The sequence below is a fragment of the Glycine max genome, chromosome 13 (genome assembly GCF_000004515.6).
Source record: "Glycine max cultivar Williams 82 chromosome 13, Glycine_max_v4.0, whole genome shotgun sequence".
In the NCBI taxonomy this organism is placed as follows: Eukaryota; Viridiplantae; Streptophyta; class Magnoliopsida; order Fabales; family Fabaceae; genus Glycine; species Glycine max.
Window position 1 is genome coordinate 39,120,036 of NC_038249.2, and position 14,988 is coordinate 39,135,023.

The window sequence follows — 14,988 nt, forward strand, 5'->3', positions numbered from 1 at the left end:
TTATAGTGTTGCTGATAAGGCCACGATGCTTGTTAATAGTAAAGAAGCCAATCAAAGATTTATCTTCACAAATTTCCACCTGCCCATGGTGTTGGACTCGACGGGGAATAAGGGAATAGTATTCATTTTATTTCAAACTAATTTTCTTCATAAATTATTTTATATAAATAAACAAAAATAATAATTAAATTAAAAAGAATAATAATTTTATACAATTAATTTTGTATCATCATTAATTCATTTATAGATGTTATAATTCATCATTAATATACAAAATATTTAAGTGAAAAAATAACTAATGTTACATAAAAAAAATAAAAATATTTTTTATAAATAATTTTTTTCTTTCACGATATAAGATAAGATTGATCCAGTGGGTAAGGGAAACAGAAGAAGAGAAATTATAGATTTAATTTTTTCTATTAATAATTTTAATAAAAAAGAATTAATATTTATGGATAAAAAAAACTATTGGAACCGAAAGCGAATTGATAGACAAAAAAATCCTAGTAAAAGGCAACGAGCAGCCTCAGTGTCTCATCTCACCCATTAAAACGGCCAAAAATATAATTAGCAACTTTGAGGCTTACGCCTTGTCTTCCTTGACTTTCCAATCTCCACACATTTCGTTTTTTACGAAACCAGTTGAATATATAAACTCATCTTTTTTATATGGCCTTAATATTTTTCTTCCATTTTTTCCTCACCGCAGAACAAGCCACCTGAAGGGTCAAATTCAAACTAGAAGGTTTTAAACAGTCCAAGAGAGCGTAAATCAAAACCTGAAAACTGAAAACAATTTGGCCCTAAATTTTTACACAAACATTTTGAGACCTGATAAAGTCGTTGCTCGAAACAGTTACCGATCACGAATTCACGATTATGGCAAAAGTTGAAACCTAGTGCGTGCGCGTTTGAGTGTTTATAAAACAGTTATCAATCAATAAAATATTGTATGTCCAATATTTGAATCTGAGATGTTTGGTTAAACTAAAATAATAACATATTTGTTAATCAACTAATGTAATTTATATTTGATTAAATTGCAATTTTAGTCTTCATATAATTATTAATCCATGATTTTGATCTTTGTTTTGTTTTTTGAAATTTTGATCCTCATATTTAAAAAAATCTATAATTTAGTTCAATTTTTAAGTTTGCATGTTTTTATTCTTTTATTTTGGTTCAATTGAATAATAGGTTTATTTTTTTATGAAAATTTTAGACCTAATATATTCACACAAGATATTATAAAATATAATTAATTAAAATATAAAAATAAAAGATTTGTTAGAATTTTTTTAGAAAATAAAAATGATTCAGTGTAAAATCATCCAATAAATTATTATATATGATAGATTTTTTAATTTTTCTTGATTTTTTAATTTTTCTTAAAAATTATGCCTACCATGTTTTTTATTTTTTTATTGATTGATAATATAATTTCTTTTATACTCGTAATGCATGGAAATGATTTTGTTTTAAAACCAAACAAACTCTATCTTGTTTTTTCTTTCTTTCTTTAAAACTGCACTCTTAAATATAGTATCATTTGAAAACATATACATAAATACATGTGTGTGTGAAAATAGGTTTGTAAGATCACAATTATTATGTTCACATATTACTCGGTTTGTGATTAGTGTGACCCAACACGTAACTGACCAGTTGTTTAGATTTGATCCAAACATGTATTGACTGACAATGGGCTTGTTTTCTAATGACTTACGAAAACAGTGTACCTGTAATTACGGGTACAACAATGGATTGGGTTTTGATGAGGTGCAAGCAAGTAACTTCTGACTTTAGTAAGTTCCGCTAGCACCCTGTTACCAAGAAAAAAACGTTAAAATTTTGGCCACTCAACTTTAACTTCAATTATAAAAATTAAAAAGGTTATGTAACTGAACTTTATGATATTTTAAGATATTACACGAGTTAATTATTTTAAAAGAAAATAGTGTACGCATTTATTTTAATTTTATATTTTCGTAATACTGAAATCACAACTATAAAATCTGACACAAATAACAATTAATCTGGATGTTAACTGATACTTAACTTTTTTGAAAGATTAATCTCATAATTTCTAGAAATGACTAAAATTACAAAAAAAATTATATTAACAAAAACTAAAAATTTAGCTTTTAAAAAAAATGGATCAGAAGAAAACAGTGTTTAAAACTGAAATCAGTGATGCAGCTCACCAATTAGCAACAGTCATCTGCCAGCATGAAAAGTAGAAAGGCGTACATACAAGATACAGTAAAATCATCATTTATGCTATTAATTTTGTTTAGCTGGAAATGTTGTCCATTGCAAGATACAAAAGTTAACATTTTGTACAATACAAGATTACATGCAACACATCTTTAAAGATCACAATTCACACACCCTCAAACTCAAGATACTTTACAGAATCAAGTGCATAGAAAATAAGATGAAATTATCTATATAACTAAATAATAAAAACTAAAATCATCAAACATATCCTGACATGCATGGAGTTGTTTCAATCTAACCACTAGTTTTGTGTTCAGAATATGCATTACACTATATATTTAGAGACACTATGTTCAAAGCAATCTTACTTAATTTGAACAGGTTTAGTTATAGAGAAAAATATCATTAATCTTTTAAAAATATGTAAAATGTAAAAATAATCATTGAAGGACTTAGTCCAATTAGTTGAACAAAAGATCGGTGTGTTATTACAAATTTTATGAATAAAAAATGTAAGAATAATGGTGTCTAAAGTTTAAGAAGTTTAGAACTGAGTGAGACGAACAAATAAATGTAGTCGAATTAAAAAGGAAAGCAGATAATGAGCATAGTTGTGATCGATTGAATTTAGTAATAAAACTGCCTCCATCATGTCATCAACGGAAAATGCCTCCATATTTCTTTATGACTCTATGACTGCATACATGTATCTCTTCCCCTCCGAATAAACGGAGAAAGCGAGAGCCTCTTACAGTAACTTCAGTTTGATACATTACAAAGAAAAAAAAAAAAAACCCCTTTTTTCCCCCTCAATCATCTTCCCCTTAGAAGCGCCTTTTCAGCAGTGTCGACCTCCTCCAAGATCCTTGCCCTTCGTTTGGCGGGAATGGGAGCGGTTGGTCCGAAGCTAATGTAGTGTCCCGACACAGCGTTGAGCGCGGAATATATGTCCCTAAAGGAAGCGCGTCCAAGAAGCGCTTTCTCCCTCCTGTACTTTGCCACCCAGGAGTTCGAGGTTTCTCTTAACTCCGCTACCGCGGTTGCCACGTTGGGGTCATTCTTGTCCATCACGATTGTCGTCCTCACTTTGTTGATCACTTCCTCTGTCTCCTTCACGTATTCCTCGTCCGAGGATGCCAGTGCCGGGCTCAGAGGGAGCAACCATGTGGTGGTGATGATGGACAACAATTCCCGGCGGCGAGGGTGGGTGGTGGTGGATGGTGTGAGAGTGGCGGCGATGGTGGTGGTGGTGGTGGTGGCTTTGGGCTTGATGGGTGAGAGTGATTTGACTGATTTGGGGGTTATTAGTGTTGGGGAGGCCATGGTGTTGTGAGAGAGTGATCAGGGAAACAAAGGTGGAGGTTTTGTGTTGGGGTGGTGAGAAGGAAGAATAGGGGTGTTGGCTTTTTGCCACGTGCCCTTATCGTCTTATCTTTGGTTTTGGTTTTTGGATGAGAAAGCAACCAATGGTTTCTAAGGTTTAGATCCACATTCTCACCTGTCCTCCAACAATTCCAACTCGATATTAATTTTAATATAAGAAAATAGACTATGTATACAGTATAAAATCGTCATCTAAATTTTATTCAGCATAATAAACTTTTAATTTTTATAATAACTACCTACAAATCATATTAACATATTTCGCTAAATATAACTTTAACCTCACACAATAGAATAAGAGGTAGCGTGTGTTAATAGAAAATATACATAATGTTATACTGTTATATAAAGTAAGGGAAGGTTTTGTAAGATGTAAAAGGAACAAATATAAAATAATTAATATAAGTATAATTGTAATTACATTCAGAAGTATTTTGTATTACAAGTCTTTTGTAGGGCCTGATGGCATGGGCACTGTTTTTATTTGTGATGTTCCTCCCCAGTCCGTTTCAGGACAAACTCAGCATTCCATAGACCGGAGGCCCAAACATTGGTGAATTGTTGCTTCCACGTTATTAATTATTATTGGGTTCATTATGCGTTAGGCTGAACCCAGAAAAAAAAAATACTTGTCTCTAAGTGAAAAGGAAAAGAAAAAAAACAATCGATGATTATTAGAACAAAAATGTTTAGAAACAAGTATAATTATCGAAGCTAATAGTCCTACAATCAAATTTCAGTAGACTTTCTATACTACTAATCAAATTTTAATTTCCACTTTGCACCGTATTAAAAGGGGCGAGAAGTTATCTCTCGTTCCCACTAAATGGAAATGGACCTCAATCAAATCAAAGCCTTAATCACTTTATATCCCTCTCCCCTTTTTTATACTACTTTATGCCATATTTGGTTTACCTTTTAGAAACTCCAAACCATAATTTAGGGATTTTCAAAAGCCATTCAAAGGGAGATTCACTCCGTGTCACCTCCTACTTACAGTGGTTTATTGACTATTTCATTCAAAAATTCATTTGATTTTCTGCTGATAAGCGTGTCTCAAGTTCACTTTATGATTGTCATTGACACATCTAACCTATTGGTTTTATTCCATATCTTTTAATACGTTCATAATTCATTATTATAATAAATACATAGCTCCCATTAATTAAAAAAGAGTGGAAGGTTGGATAGACCTAATAAGACCTAGACTAGAATTGGGAATTGATCGACAGTGGCATGCCAAGTACAAGTAAGTGGCCTGTCTTGCATTAGATTTGACTTATTATAAGCTTATATTTATTAAATAAAATACATTAAGAAGTTTTTAAAAACTATTTATTTTAAATTATTAAAAATTAAAATAAATAGACTGACTTAATGATATAAGTATAAAATACTATAATAATATTATCAATAGTTTTAATATTATTATTTTCTATACAATATTCTAAAATCATATATTTATTGAATTTTTAAAGATATATATTTGTGTTAAAATGAATTACACGGTAGTTATATAATTCACTAGGTGTATAAATTAATTACCATGTAATTGTTTCAACTTAACTATTGATCATGACTTTAAGTTTTAGAATTATATTAAAAATTCAGATAAAAGCATTTACTGTCTATATAATAATCTTATTTAATTTAAATAAAATTAAATTTGAACTTTGGCTATAGACTTAATGTAATATTATTTTGTTTTATTTATCCCCTTCATTTCTTTGCCAAAACCCAACTCTCGGGCATACTTTCATCATCTCGAGTCACTTTTGCCTCCCACTAAAAAGCAAAATGAACAAAAAAAGCAAGTAGACCATATGATATTACACCTTATGGAAACCCATGTTTTCCTCCCTTCTTCCGGGTCCCCTTGGGAAAATAAGGAGAAAATGAAATTGACAGAATTAAAGCAACAAATGAAATGAAATGACCTGCTTTGTGAATAGACTCAACATTTTGTCCACATATTCATGTAGCCATAGGCCCTTTACAGATAGCAAGTGGGTTTTTTTAACTTGGAAGTCTAACATGTACATGCGTGTGTGTATCGTCTAATAGTACACGAAAACTGAAACGCAATTAACAAATTGGTGGTGTTCCATCATCAAGCTAGTCTGCATGCATCATTAGGATAATTGGATTCGACATTTTAAAATGTGTCCGGTGAATTGGGAGGAGAAAATATCTATAAATGATCCCTGACCTCCAATATTTTTAAGTGAGATTTTATGACTACTGAAACGGTTAATTGATCTCTAAATCCTCGATCTTGTCCTATTCCAATAGTTCCCACTTGTCTGAGTTGATACAGTATTATCAGTGTTCAATTATTTTTACAGTTTGTTTCTAAGTACAGAATCACAGACACGAAAGTAAAAACAAACGGATAGCTCGTGACAAAACATAAACCTTAGGCTGGCTTGCAGAAAGTTGGTTCTGCAGGCTATAAAGCCAACACACTCGTATATTTTACTAACGATCCTTTACTAGCTTGGCATCTACCTGTATACATATTATTTTGTATCTAACCTTCTTTGCATTGATTACATAAATTATTGCGTATTTAATTGGGTAAGTATTTCTATATTTGATTTTAGATGATTTTGGTGTGGAAAAATTAATTTTGGCTAAAACTAAATTTAAAATAAATTAGTTTATATTTAAAAACTTTTATCTTCAAAGAAATACAGTAATATCTATAGTAGAAGTATTTATCCCAAAAGTAAGTTTTATGGCAAAATTTTTATACATAATTATCAACTCACCATAAAAGTTACATGACAATTGCTTATATATGTTTTGTATCTAAACAGACTCTTATCGATCGCATTTAGTCTTGTCTTTCTTAGTTAGCATCCACTTTTGGCTGACACTGATTCATGTTTTTTTTAGTGAATGCATCAAATAGTAGCAAGGTTCTTAGTGAATGTTGATGATCTTCTACTTAGAAACAAGTAATGACACAGCCATTCTCAAAAAATTCAGGATATCGAGTTTAATGGCCACAACTTTCTCTCAAAGATCTTGCCACCCTCACAGACAAAACATTTTCTTGGGGCTGATAAACTCATCTCCACTACCTAAGGCTTAGCTAGCTTCTTGCTATGCAATTAGATGTTAGTTATTTTTCAAAAAGCTTAGAAATAAAGGATCTAGTAGAATTAGTTAAGGTAACATCTTGAGTTTGGGTTAAGGCCCAAGTTCCGTGATTTGGTTACTTTTTTTCAAGATGGTTCCTTAACCCAACAGTTTTTTTTCAAGATGGCTCCTTAGTTAATTGTAAGGGTTTGAATAATCCTTTTACTCACATTAGTATTTTATTTCTTTTTGCCTGCCAATTAAAGAAGGACTACGAACTTTCTAACATGTAACTTTGAAGCGATATAATATATAGTAAAAGAAGTAGACTAACGGTATTTTATGTACCATAATTTAAATGGTTTTTGAATCATCCTCAGAATCATAGTTATTGTTTGACTTGCAGTGGTTGCAAGCTCATGCTCCCTGCTCCTTCTATTTACTGGAATATAAATGACCAAGGTTTGTGGTAATTTCCCTCCTTTCGTTTTCTTACTTTTTTGGGTCAATACTTTATGAGTTGCGTAATGAGAGTTTCTCACTCGAGGTTAGATTTAAAATCACAATACGTTGCTGTGGGTGCTTAAGAATGCGACCATGGGCAGATCGAATCAAATGCAAGGACTATAATTACTTAATTAAATAACACCTGTCGCCTCATAAGCAGAAAATGATATACTTGTTACTAATATTTTTCCTTTTGACTTGTCTTTCCGTTAACAAATTAATTTTACTTTTTATAATTTCTTAAAAATTGTGTTTGACCCAACTTAAGAAAAAAAAAATCATTTAAACACTACCTCGATCATTTAAAACTCTCAATCTACTATACGAATAAATGTTAACATCGTAAGTTTCTTTTTTCGGTGAAGCAACATCGTAAGATTCTATTATTGTTAAACGTAAAGTTATTTATTGCTTAATATTACGTAATTGATATACCTAATTTCTCACAACAATTCGATGGCAGTATGTTGTTGTTCCTGTTTTTTTATCCATTTTATAGTAAATAGCACATTGGAAGTTTTCTTAATACATATAAATTAACATTTAGTGTGTGTATTTTTTAAGATAAATATTTATTAATATTTTATTTAAATAAATAAATTATATTTGAATTTATAATTAAAAATTCAAATTATGATTTAATATTTTTATAACTATTGAGATATTTTAAAAAAATATTGAAATTTAATTTCAAAAATAGATTAAAAAAAAAAGAGGATAAAGTATCATTGTACTCGTAAGGTAATTGATACAAAGTTATTTCTCATTAACATTTATTCTATTTATAAAATTTGAATTCAAAACCTTTGAAGAATTTAATTAAGTTTAGTTGTAATAAACCACATATAACTAGTTTTTATAATTTGGATTTAAAAGTTAGGCATCATACAACATGTACGTAACATCACGATTTATCTCTATATTAATATTTATCACTAATGTTGGTTGACTACCCTTTTATCTATAAGCAAGTAGAAAATAACTAATCAAGGCATGGTTTGTCGTTCATGGGAGCACTCGCTAACTGGATAAGGATTGTGATCAACCAATGACATGCAATTTAATTATTTTCGTTATATTAATTAATTGATTGGTCTATACACTACGTAGAGTATCTCATATATTCCCTTATCATAATCTCTTGTTTTTTCACCCTTAGCTTGAAGCCAGTATCTGATTAAATTAGGACACACACTGATTCTGTAATCTAGAGTGTCGAGCTGTGTTTTAATCACCACGAGGCCAAATTCCATATTTATGCTTTATTTAATTAAAAAATTAAAATTCATTTTAAAAACAAACATTAAGAAATTTAATTGATAAAAATAAAAGTCGGAGGTAATTGAAAAAGTGCTATAAATTTGGGCACTCCACTGAAGTCAAATATATAATATATATTTTAACTTGTAACATAAATATGTTAAGATCATTTCTATCGGTACGTATTCGGTAATATCAAACACGGTTTCTTAACATTTTTTATCTTATAATTTTGACTATTACGTACATATGATTGTTCTTATTTTATACGGTGTAAGCTATTATTTTCCTAACCATGTAGCTCTCTTTTCCACTCACTTTCTGCCTCTCTCGTGACTGCATTCAGTGTTGGTGGGGGACCTTTCTCTGCCTCTCTCGTTGAGTTCTAAATTCCATTTATTCTGGGCCCAGAGTTTTTATAATTGCAATGATTTCTTGTGCAAGATACAATTGCATAATTAGTGTGCCAACTCATATAATAACTCTTCCGGTGTCATTCAATTAAATGACGTATCCTAAATTTTTTTTAAAAAAAGTAACTTAAAATACTCCTAGCTCTAAGTGAGGAATAACAAGATGTGGGTACTACTACTACTACTCCTGTATATATATATATAAAAAAAGTTAGTAAGGTTAGTGCAACATTATTCAACAAGTAATTTTTGTTATTTTAATGAAAAAAAAAACAGCAATGATATATCAAATTGCACATGTATGAATAGTACTTAGAATACTGACTATTAATTTTTTTTATCAACAACTGACATGATTTATTTTATTCCTATTAATTTTAATTAGAAAGAAAATATTTATTGTATTAAAAATTATTTAATATTTACTTTTAGATTTAATTTGAAACATTCAGTAGGAATTATTTCATATTTTCACATCATGTGTTTATAGATACATAATATATTTTTTTTTCAAAATTATTAAGTAGTACAATATAATGTTAAGTTGTAGAAGAAAAATTATAATAATGTGCTCTCTTGAATGTCAGGTTAAACATAACAAATTTATGAAGTAAATAATAAAAATATTAAAATATTTTACACTTCAATAACTAATAAAATATTTTTTTTATTTTTTCTTGCAAGTATTAGAAAAAATAATTAAATATCATAATTTAAATAATTTAAAATAATAGATTTAAAAAGTGTATAATTATAATTATAATTAAAATATTAAATCCTCTAAAATAAGAAGTGCACAAATGATTAAATAGAAAATTATATTTGTTTAATAAACTTTCAATAGTATATAGGTTTAATACATAAATAGTTCTTGAAATTTTTATTTTTTTAATTAGGTCTCTAAATTAAAAATATTATAATAAAATCCTTGAGCTTCTATAATTTTTGTAGTCAAGTTCTTCAATTTAATAAAATCATCACAAATTGTTATTTTTCTGTCGATTTTAAATTTTAAATCGCCATTAGCTAACTCTAGGAACCCAATTGCGAATGTTATAAAAATTAAAAGACCCCGATTATTTTTATTGATTTATAGACTTAATTAATAATTTCTATAAAAAAAACTTAGGAACCTAAATGATGTATAAAACCTAATATGTATTATCATAATTTCAACAATCAAACAATTTAAATTATAATAATTTCATAATTTATTATACAGAGAAACATATTTTATTTTAAAAAAATTGATTTCAAATAATTAATAGTTACAATTATTAGTATTACAAGTCTGAACCAACATAATAATAAATCTTAAAAACCAGTTGAGTAATTTAATTGTATTACCTCTCCCCTGATTTACTATACTGTCTTTCTCTGTCTACTGTCTATGCAATTAATAACTTCACACACTGCACCACCCTCTTCTCTCCTCTCCTCTCTTTTTTTAACTTTGTATCACTTCTTCTCTCATCCATCCAACCCTTCTTCTCCATTCTAAGAAAGGTGATCAATGTACTTCCACCATTTCCATCTTCCCTTCATTTTCCCACTTTTTTAACCATTCAATTGTTCTTTTCCTTCCTAATTGCCTTCATCTAACACTTACTGTGTATTATTGTATACTGTCAACTTTTTTTTTTATGCTTTCTTTGGAGACAAAACCACCAATGCAGATGCAGGATCTGCATGTTCTGTTTCTCTGCCTGAATTCACTTTGTTTAAATTTAACTGAGATAAAAGTTCCCTTAGACTCGTTGTCTTCTGAATGTTCCTAAGTTACTTCAAGTTTCTGAAAAAATTAGTCTTTTTCCCTACATTGTTTTGTTTTTCTACACAAAAATCATTTTTCTTCTTCTTCTTTTTTTTTTACTTTACTTTATGTATTTCTGAGCTGGCCTATTCAATTCAGAGTTCGCTTGATCTTTCTGCTATGTTATTGCAGATATTAGTTACAATTTCTATTATTTTGGGTTGATTTGATCCTTGTTGAATTGTTCACTCATTTCTCGGTCTTCTATTGCGACATTTGTTGTTTTCTTTTGCTTGTTATTATGATAATAATAACGTAAGTTTTAGTTGGTTGATCTCTGTGTGATTCTTGGTTGACGAGATCATGTCATACCTTTCTTTCGTCCTTTTCTGCTTTTGCGTTATTCACTTTATCACTTGCATGTATTTCTCTGCTGCGGGAAACCAGAGTTTGTTTGTACTACTTTACTCTCTTTCTCTCTCTCATGTGTCATTTACCAAGTTTTCTGTTCTACCTGGTTGTAGAGGTAAAGTCAGAGTTTGTAACTATATATGCTTTTGGTCATGGACGGTTATTTTCATTCCGATTTTGATCTCATTTAGGTTAGTTAATTCAAGTATGTTGTGACTAGTTTTATACTTGGTATTTTTTTTTCTTTCTAATTTCTTCATTTTACAATTAGATGTTCTTTACTGCTGTGAGGAAAATTGAATAAAATATCAAAAGTTTGTTTTTGGCTTTCAATTGGGGATTCCATGGTCTTGATATGTATCTGATCTTCGATTCTATAAAGATCTCAAGATTCTGTGAAAAGGAAAGACATAATTTTTTGTGATTAACCCGTTTGAAATTTCTAGATAGATAGGAGTAGTATAAGCTCTGCCGTGTTCTCTGTCTTTGTTTTCTTAAAAAAAAAAAAAAAAAACTTATTTCACGGTTTCCTGATTTAGTTATTTCAAACTCTCCATTTCAATTCTGTCAATGAGAATCCTGATGACAGAATTTTAGTATATTCTACAACTTGTTCACATGTTGGGATTTTTATATGCTTATAGCTCGGTTAATTGAGTGTTTCTTTGTTTTTGTTTTTTAATTCTTTACATGCAGCAAGGGTTTGATTCTTTCAGACCATATATTAATTACAAAATTCATTTGTCTTCTTTTGTTCAGCTGGTTTCGTTATCTATACGTTTGGATTCCGGCAAATTGTGCCTTTGACCAAGTACCAAAGAAGACCCCAGTTTTCAACTTCAAGGTGTAGATTGTCTAAAACTTTCTTTATGTGAAAGAATCTTTGGATTTAGGATTTTTACTCTGTGGACTATAGTTGGAATCTGAGTTTGATGAGATCTATAGTGGAGACTGGAGAAGGAAGGAACTTGACATGATTTCCACCTGATGTCTTCATTCTGGAACTGAGCAAATGGGCTGTTGTGTTTCAACAAGCAGTCAGAGTACTTGTAGCAGCGGGAGCAATGGAGACACGATCGCTCCAACGTGTCTAGAGATCGGATTCTGTGGTCAAAAGAGTGCAAGGAGAACATTCTCTGATCATGTTGTCTCTCTGCACCAATTACCATCCTTACCAAACAGAATTTTCACCAATGGAAAGAGCAGGTCTTCTTGCATATTTACACAGCAGGGTCGAAAGGGTATTAATCAGGACGCCATGATTGTGTGGGAAGTAAGTATTTTCATCTTGTAGTGTTGAGGATGCACTGTTCTAATTGAATGAATGGAGATTTAGTTAATTTTGGAAGTTGACTCTCTTGGTTTGGATCTTTATTTTTGTAGGATTTCATGTCTGAAGATGTGACCTTTTGTGGTGTCTTTGATGGCCATGGTCCGCACGGTCACCTTGTTGCACGCAAAGTCAGGGAAGCCTTGCCGCTAAAACTGCTTTCATTTTTGCATTCTTCTGAATCAGGGCGAAATGGTTCAGGTAAAGCTTGTTTTAGGAGCAACATAAAGCCTGAAAGTGGAGAATCTGAGAAAGGTTTGTCTGCTGAAGATGAAGAAAATTCTATGTGGAGAGAAGCTTTCATGAAGGCATACAAGGCTATGGATAAAGTGTTGAGGTCTCATCCAAATTTGGACTGCTTCTGTAGTGGAAGCACAGCTGTCACTATAGTGAAGCAGGTATCTCAAAGAGCAGCATCTATCCTCATGTTTCCTTTTCTTTTGCACATTTTTTATTTTCTTCACTTTGCAGGGTTCAAATTTGTTCATGGGAAATATTGGGGATTCCCGAGCAATCATGGGATCCAAGGACGGCAATGACTCCATGGTGGCAATTCAGTTGACCATTGATTTGAAGCCTGATTTGCCAAGTGTGTTATATACTGTCATCATTCATCCTTTCTATGTCCAATCTATGTTTTTGCTTGATGTAAACTTATTCAAATTTGGATGTTAATATTTATAGGGGAAGCAGAACGAATCAAACAGTGCAAGGGTAGGGTATTTGCATTACAAGATGAGCCAGAAGTTCATAGGGTATGGTTGCCTTTTGATGATGCACCAGGATTAGCAATGGCTAGAGCATTTGGAGATTTTTGCTTGAAGGAATATGGTGTGATTTCTATACCAGAATTTTCTCATCGGCTGCTAACAGACAAAGATCAGTTCATTGTTCTTGCCTCAGATGGGGTAAGAACTTTCAATCTCATATATAGTTTTATTTGTTCATTCATTTTTTATGCTATATGTGAAATTATTTCATTAATTTTTCTCCGAATGTAACACCAAAAGAAATGCTAAAAATATGTTCCAGTATTAAATTGCTTTCTAAGGGCTTCCTAATAGGTTGCAGTAACTGCAATTTATGTGTGTGTGTGTGTGTGTGTTAACCATTGTACCACCAGGTAATGCTGCGATAGAGTGAAATAAGAGCATGTAATAAGTAGTGGCAAACTTTTAGACCAGTAATGAATGACATTGCATTAACTATATGGTGGTCCGTTGTAGTAAGGAAATTGGGAAATGACTTCTGAAAACCAACCTATGTGTAGAACCGAACTTTTAGCACTCTTGACAAAACTATTGACAAGGGGTTAGAACATGATCTGAGTAATTTGCAACTGTGTGAAGGCATCAGAATTGTCAAGTAACTTGCTTTAAGCTATGTATAACTACAACCTGTTGTTTTCTCTGCATGATAAAAGTATGTAATTGTTATTCATTAACATAAAATCCAGCAGTGACACTACAAGCCTACAAACATAATAAAAGTGAAATGCATTGTGCAAGATATGGTAAGACAAGAAAGTTCACAGCACCCTTGCCACTTTTGATGAGGATACAATCAATATGCATTGTTCTCCACAGGCCAAAATCCTACATATTGCATTGCTGAAAATTGTTACAGCACTATATCATTGATTCCCTGCTTTCTTGTGTATGCTTACTTTTCTACATGAATCAATTTTATAGCGTCTGGTTTACTTTGTTTTGATGCTACTATCCAACTTTCAGAAAAATCAATGTTAGCTCTTAAAACTCATATTCTCCTGAGTCCTGATGGGTAGCATAGCCAACTCTTGATGTTTTGTGCAGGTCTGGGATGTTTTGAGCAATGAAGAGGTGGTTAGGATAGTATCTTCAGCGCCAACTCGATCATCAGCAGCGAGGACTCTGGTGGATTCCGCAGCTCGTGAGTGGAAACTTAAATATCCTACTTCAAAAATGGATGACTGTGCAGTTGTGTGCCTATTTTTGGATGGAAAAATGGACTCAGAATCTGATTGTGATGAGCAATGCTCCTCTTCTGCAACCATCCAGAAGAACCATTGGGGTAATCCGGTTGAGTCAGATGACAGTCAAAAGCCTGAGCCATCTTTGCGAAGGAACTTTACTGTGAGATCCTCAGAAGAAAATGAAACCTATGGAGGAGGAGGAGTTGAAGAGGTATCTGTTGGTGTTGAAGATAGAACATCAGCGGCTGAAGATCAACACTGGTCTGGTCTGGAGGGTGTCACGCGAGTAAACTCACTGGTTCAACTTCCTAGATTTTCTGAGGAAAGGCCAAACTCTTGAGTTTTGTTGGTTCAGTGGGATTGTAATACCTGTTGCTACACAGTCAATTCAACAAAGAAAATCTTCCTATGGTTTACGTGTGTAGTATATTATGCTTAATTAAGGTCACCAAAAAAATGGATTCTGCGTCCAGTGTCGCTAAATATCAAACATGAATACCACAACCCACAACACAAGCCAGCAAGTCATGGTTGAAAGTGGCATTATCTATGAAATTTGAAGACAATGTTTAGTGCTAAGAATATGCTCTTATTATTGTCTATGAGGGATGGAGTGTGACAAATTAAGGGGTGAATTCAATTAGGATTTCAAATAATTTTAAAAGATTTT

At 31.5% G+C, this 14,988-nt stretch overlaps 2 protein-coding genes across 6 annotated transcripts; one reads left to right on the forward strand and one right to left on the reverse strand.

Annotated features, from left to right (window-relative positions):
• Nucleotides 1-2,876: 2,876 nt before the first annotated feature.
• LOC100787080 (photosystem II repair protein PSB27-H1, chloroplastic) lies at nucleotides 2,877-3,725 on the reverse strand. The gene has a single exon (XM_003543297.5). It carries the CDS (start codon nucleotides 3,544-3,546, stop codon nucleotides 3,037-3,039), a length of 510 nt encoding a protein of 169 aa, XP_003543345.1. The 5' UTR covers nucleotides 3,547-3,725; the 3' UTR covers nucleotides 2,877-3,036.
• A 6,512-nt stretch (nucleotides 3,726-10,237) lies between these two features.
• On the forward strand, nucleotides 10,238-14,727 carry LOC100788149 (probable protein phosphatase 2C 52). 5 transcript variants are annotated; one of them, XM_041008443.1, is made up of 6 exons: nucleotides 10,238-10,376; nucleotides 11,794-12,307; nucleotides 12,418-12,762; nucleotides 12,836-12,953; nucleotides 13,049-13,272; nucleotides 14,179-14,727. In XM_041008443.1, exons 2-6 carry the CDS (start codon nucleotides 12,047-12,049, stop codon nucleotides 14,656-14,658), a joined length of 1,428 nt encoding a protein of 475 aa, XP_040864377.1. In that variant the 5' UTR covers nucleotides 10,238-10,376; nucleotides 11,794-12,046; the 3' UTR covers nucleotides 14,659-14,727. The 5 variants fall into 5 exon arrangements, with proteins under 5 accessions (XP_040864377.1, XP_040864380.1, XP_025980955.1 ...); XM_041008446.1 differs by having other exon boundaries at nucleotides 10,305-10,385; XM_026125170.2 differs by lacking the exon at nucleotides 10,238-10,376 and having other exon boundaries at nucleotides 10,405-11,878; nucleotides 11,980-12,307.
• Nucleotides 14,728-14,988: the final 261 nt, after the last annotated feature.